Source organism: Puntigrus tetrazona, chromosome 1, assembly GCF_018831695.1.
Source record: "Puntigrus tetrazona isolate hp1 chromosome 1, ASM1883169v1, whole genome shotgun sequence".
Taxonomy (NCBI): domain Eukaryota; kingdom Metazoa; phylum Chordata; class Actinopteri; order Cypriniformes; family Cyprinidae; genus Puntigrus; species Puntigrus tetrazona.
The window spans coordinates 741,051-747,393 of record NC_056699.1 but is presented as its reverse complement, the minus strand read 5'-3'; the positions used below and the strand labels follow the sequence as shown (position 1 = coordinate 747,393).

At 33.6% G+C, this 6,343-nt stretch overlaps 1 protein-coding gene across 1 annotated transcript in view; it reads left to right on the top strand.

The window, feature by feature from the left end:
• The first annotated feature begins 1,409 nt into the window (after positions 1-1,409).
• Positions 1,410-6,343, top strand: part of LOC122342053 (ribonuclease inhibitor-like) — a 7,848-nt gene continuing 2,914 nt past the window's right edge. Inside the window, exons 1-4 of the mRNA XM_043235838.1 lie at positions 1,410-1,459; positions 1,566-1,739; positions 3,218-3,391; positions 4,966-5,120. Coding sequence (XP_043091773.1) covers positions 1,410-1,459; positions 1,566-1,739; positions 3,218-3,391; positions 4,966-5,120 — 553 coding nt within the window. The remainder of the gene's footprint in view (positions 1,460-1,565; positions 1,740-3,217; positions 3,392-4,965; positions 5,121-6,343) is intronic.

Sequence of the window (6,343 nt, the reverse complement as noted above, 5' to 3'; positions counted from 1 at the left end):
ACTGAATCTGAGCCGTAATAAACTCAGTGATTCAGAAGTGCTCTGTGCTCTGCTGGAGGATCCTGTAAGCTGTAAACTGGAAAAACTACAGTAAGTCTCTTCACATCTCAGTAACTATAAGGTTGTGTTAAGGATGTGTTTTATGCAAAAGAGGTTCAAATTCGTTTATTTCTCAAACATGCTTCTGGACAATTTATTTTATTTTAATACTTTACCTAAATTTGCCACCTGATAAACAAAGATTCAACAAAGTTAAGTGATTGATAAAAAAGTTCTTTAGTTTCCTTTGTGGACAAAATGGACATCCATAGGAACGGAAATTACACATGGATGCACAAACCCATATGCAAAGCATTGATATATATATATATAAACCAACACTTAACATCACAGCTCCAGTGACTGCTACAATCTAGAAGTCCTTTTCTAATTTCCAAATTATTATTGAATGCAGCAATACAGAAAAATGTGAGATGGCAAGGATGGGCTTTTATCTCACACTTGAGGTAATTTGCAATAATGAATTGCTAATCTAAACATGAAATGCTAATTTGTACATATGCTTCAAATAGCATTCATTTGAGTTGATAGTATCAGTAGCTTAAGTTTTGTTGAGGCCGTAAAAATCTGTACATAGGCCCACCTTTTTTAATGTAATAATAATTATACCATCGATTGACTTTGTCCATTAAAAGCACAAAATATCTGCAGTTTGTCCTATATTTCATAACTCCTTTAGATTATATTCAATTGGCACGTTTTATACACATTTGTATGTAAACCTCTGCTCCACACTCAAATGCTTCTCACAGTGCTGTTTAGTAATCGCATGATCTACAGTTAACGCATTTGTTCTGAGCTTGCATGGTTCAATTGAGTCTCGCTTTTCCACACATTCAGGAATTCTCATGCGCAAAAGAACTCATATTCATTCTCTTTCACCAAATTGTTATTACCCTCTTTTTACTGCTACATCTGGTCTAAAAAATTGTGCTGTCATCTTGTGGTAACATTGTAAAATTCATTGTTTTAACAACCCTTGATTCAGACCATTTGCTCAATGGGGAAGTGAAGGAAAACAGGGGTAAATGAGGGGAAATAGAATTGGAAATAGCACTACCTTGTTGAATCCAGTCAAAGCAGCTTTTGGTTTCCTCTTTTCTTTTAGAATAAGGATAAAAAAAGACAAAGAAAAAAAGATAAGTTTAAATAGGTTCAAACATCTATTCAATATCCTGAGTATTACTAAATGTTATGATATTCAAGAAATGGACTGCCCCCTGATGATGTCACAACATGCACATTTTTAGTATATTTACATAAAGTTTGGGTTTCAAGTTTACAATAGTAGTCCTTTTTTTAATTTTCCTGTTAATATTTTACCATTATTGCCTATATAGTGCTACACAATGTTTGAAAATAAAAATGCTAAACTAGTTGAGTATCAGGAATCATATGAGTACATTTATTAGCTGCGCTACTTAGTTTGTGCTTGTACAAACACACTTTCACCCTAAAACTTAAACACAGTGTCAGAGATCATTTATGTTCTTCACTCTCTGAAGGCTGAGTTACTGCAGTATTGGAGAGGAAGGCTGTGCTGCTCTGATTTCAGCTCTGAGATCAAACCCCTCACACTTGAAAGAACTGGATCTGAGCCGTAATAAACCAGGAGACTCGGGTGTGAAGCTGCTCTCTGCTCTACTGGAGGATCCACACTGTAAACTGGAGAAACTACAGTGAGTGTTTTCATATTATTGAACACAAAAACTGTGTGAAAATGCTGCCAAACAAAAACATTTAATGTTAAATGGATGGTGCTGTCAAAAATTTAAATCCCGTCTTATCTTCAAGTTATTTTAAAACAGTATGACAGCATGACTGTGGAAAATAAAAGAAGATACTTTGAGAATTTTTTTGTCATCGCAATGAAAAACAATGGTACCAACAATATTCAAAATAACATTTTGTGTTTCACAGAGGAAACACAAAATATGTAAATGTAAATTATCAAATAAGATTATTTGAATTAACAACAAAGCACATATGTTTTTTTCTGTATACAGAATTACAGTGTTGTAAAAATTGTCCTGTAAATAAGGAGTAAAATGCTGGCATTTTTTACTGTAATTTTACAGTTCTTTAGTAATAAACTGCAATAAACTAAACACATCGTACATGTAAATAATTACAAAAATGATTTCTCAGATACATGACTCAGTAGTAATTGTACTCAATAGCACCAATTTTTAAACGTTTTAATCTATTTGAAGAGTATTTATAAAAGAGGAACAGCTCTTAAGGATGTACCTCTCACTCTTAGATTTAATTATGTAGTGTATTTATTTGTATTTGTTACATTACTCTTTTGAAATCATTATCCTCTGTGTTCACAGATAAGGCTTAAGCCTAGTCCTAGACTAAATGTAAAACTGAGCTATTTCAACTAAAAGAAACTTGCACTGACTGATCTTAAAACATTCCTTTTCATTTGTTTTATCTTACAATGCACTCCAGTATTTATTTATAGTATTTTGCTATTTTCTATTAAAGGCATGTTTATAAAAATTGTTTAAATGTCCAAACTATGGCCTAATCCTGGTTTAGGCTTAGCCCTGTCTTTGAAACTGGCCTCATGTGGAGGCTGATGTTTCCTCAAATCTTTGTTCAGGACAGATCAAATTAAAGGCTCATGAATAAATGGAGCAGTAAGCACATCTTAAGAGATCTTTTGATTTTTGACTATCACTGATTTAGCAAGTTGTACTGAAGTGACCTAACAAACTGCGCTTTTTGTTCTGAGCAAATTGTAGGGGAACAATTTACAGATTAACCTTAAAATAAGTTAACCTTACTCCTGTGACTAAGATCAGACAAATAAAGGGCTGAAGGTTGCTTATGGGTTAAATTAAATAACTTAATTTGCATCCTACTAATTTTGATGGAATTTTTTTTTATAATGGTTATTTTAATTGTGTCTAATCTGTTTAAATTATCTTAAACAAAACAGAAAACATTAACAAGCTTTTTTAAAAATATAATCTTGTAATTATAATGATTCCCATTTGCTACATAAGTCTACAATAATTTGAAATGTCATAGTTACACAGTAATGTTACTCATAACATAGTAGTGTAGTAGTGGCAACTGAAAATCATTATAGCACCGATCCTGGTGTGTAGAAAAAGTAGCGCTCATTTTAACACATTCTCTGCAGGCTGTGGGACTGCAGTATTGGAGAGGAAGGCTGTGCTGCTCTGATTTCAGCTCTGAGATCAAATTCCTCACACCTGAGAGAACTGGATCTGAGCTGTAATAAACCAGGAGACACAGGAGTGAAGCTGCTCTCTGCTCTAGTGGAGGATCCACACTGTAAACTTAAGAAACTTTGGTGAGTATTATTATATTATTGAACACAAAACTGTGGAATGCAGTAATTACATATATTATAATTACATATAAAATACAGTAACCCCAAAATGATCCTGTTATCACTTTATCTTCAAGTTATTTCAAAACTGTATGATGGGTCAGAAAGTAAATTTGGCATCATATCAAAAATATTTTTTGCCACTAGATGGCAGTCCAGATCATAGTCAAAGGTCTTTATTACTATCCCATAAAGTGCTAGAAAAGGTTATTCATGTGAATTCATTTAAGGTTTCCATTTCTACTTTTTTAATTAGTTTTGTGCGTATGTGTTTTCCACTTTTAATTGTTCTACGGTTTTGCACAGCAGTAGGGTCAACATTGCTGTTTTATATAGTGCTTTAGAAATAAACTTAATTGAATGATTGATTGATTGATTGATTGATTGTGTTTAGTCCTGTAGTAGGACAGCACTAAATAAAACAGTAATGTTGACTGTACTGCTGTACAAACAGTAAAGCAATTAAAAGAGAAAAAAAAATTATATTTTGAGATTTTTTTTGTTCCACACAGTGGAAAACAATGGTACCAACCTTTGGTTGCCAACAATATTCAAAATATCTTTTTTGTTTCACAGACGAAATAAGTTCATGCCTGTTAGGAATGACATGCAGGGAAGTAAATTATAAAAATGTCTATTTGTAGATTAACAGTTCTTTTAAAAATAAAAATGTAAATTATCAAATAAAATGATTATGCATAACATGCCTAAAACAAATGTATGTATACACTTATAGACCACTGAACTTCATAAATTTTTTTTTTTTGCGTATAAAATTACAGTGTAGTAAATTAAGAGTAAAATACTGGCAGCACATTTCCCTGTACCTTACTGTATTTATACTGTTTATTGGCAACTTTACAGTATTACTGTAAAACACTAAATTAAACATACAGATAAATATTTAAAAAATAAACAAGAATTACATACAGATTGACAAGTCTTTACCAACTCATGGCTCTAGTAATTTAATAGAACTTAATAGCACAAATTTTAAAACATTTTAATCTCTTTGAAGAGTATTGATATAAGAGCTACATAAATGGGATTTTTTTCTGCTTTCAGGTATTCACCTCTCAACACTTAGATTTATCTTTCAGCAACTGATGTTATGTATTTATTATCTCTGAATTGGATTCTTATTATTTAAGTATATAACGAGCATGTCCCAGTCTTCAATTTGATTTATTCTGAGCTCTCTGAGACTTAAATGAAACATTTGGTCCCTGATTAATAACTAATTGAAAGTATTCACCTTTTTCTTCAATGCAGAAATAAACCTATGGCTGAGACATTAAGCCCATTAGCTCATTAGCATCAACACACACGTTGGGTTTACAAGTTTTATGTGGACCCTCAATAGGAACATATTGCATCTAAACCTACCCCTTACTGGAAACATTTTGCAATTTCAGATTTCTAATACACTCCATTCTGTCTAATTTATAAGCTTGTTTTCTCATGAGGACCAAGAAAATGTCCCCACAAGGTCAACATTTACTGGTATTACTATCTATGTTCCTCACCCTCTGCAGGCTGTGTAACTGCAATATTGGAGAAGAAGGCTGTGCTGCTCTGATTTCAGCTCTGAGTTCAAACTCCTCACACCTGAGAGAACTGGATCTGAGCCTTAATAAACCAGGAGACTCAAGAGTAAAGCTGCGCTCTGCTCTACTGGAGGTTTCACACAGTAAACTGAAGAAACTATAGTAAGTTATTGAGTCATTTATTATCCTATAAGCAGATTTTAAGATCTTAGTGTATTTTATCTTTCTCTTTATTGAACAGTATTTGACAGTGGAAACTCCACAAGCTTCAAACAACTAATTCAAAACATCACGTCCTGAGCAAGACTGTCACCTGCACATTAATGCTGATCCAACAGAGATTGGACATACTGCGCTGTGAAAAAAAATGCATAAGTACAGTATATTTGTCATGGAATGTGGTTGTACTCATGTAACACGATAAACAAAGGTTTCTTTAATTCTAATTTAATAAGCTTTAACAGACATCCCATTAAATGACATTAATTCATAGCAAATCAAAAGGGGAAACTGAATGCTTATAAGGACAGGGAAACAATCAGGGTGAACTGAAACAGGTGAAGAAACACAGGTGTTTTAACTAATAATATTACTAATTGAGGACAGGAAGAGGAAGGGCCAAATAAGGACAAAGAGGACACATGGGGGAAAGAAACGCAACAGAACAGTCCGGGAATGTGGAGCCGAGAAGGACCAAGGCAGATCACGAGTCTCGGGGTGCTATTCAGGCAGTTCGGCGAGCCAATGCAGTGCAGGGAGCTTGAGAACCACAACCTTTTCCCATAGTCCACCAACCTTTGACTCGGCTACGGCTATATAGCTCCCGCTGACAAAATGTCTTGGGGACGTTATCCAGGGACCACAGATTTCAGGAGGCCATTAAGGAGTTTGTCACGTTATTCATGCTTCTGACATGACTAGATCAGAAATTTAAATTCTAAGAAAATGACCCAGAATACTTTATAATACAGTACATTTCTGGCATTATTTTCTGTTTCCTATAGCCTCTGGCTCTGTAACAGCAGGTTTAACTATCTTTAAGTAGGCTAAACTGTTGGGTATTTATCCCTGCTTTGGAACAAAATGTATTCAGTGATTACATATTTCTATTTATATGAATTATTTTCTCATATACACCCAAAGCCATCTTTGTGTACTACTTTTACATTTTAAAACCTGTTCAGACCTAAGTTCAAACCACAGTGCAATACAAAAATGAACTATAGCTGCAAGCAGCAATGAACAGGCCCTCATTTAAAGAAGAAATATATAAATGATATGTAAAAGCAATATATACAGACGTGGACAAAATTGTTGGTACCCTTTGGTCAATGAAAGAAAAAGTCACAATGGTCACAGAAATAAC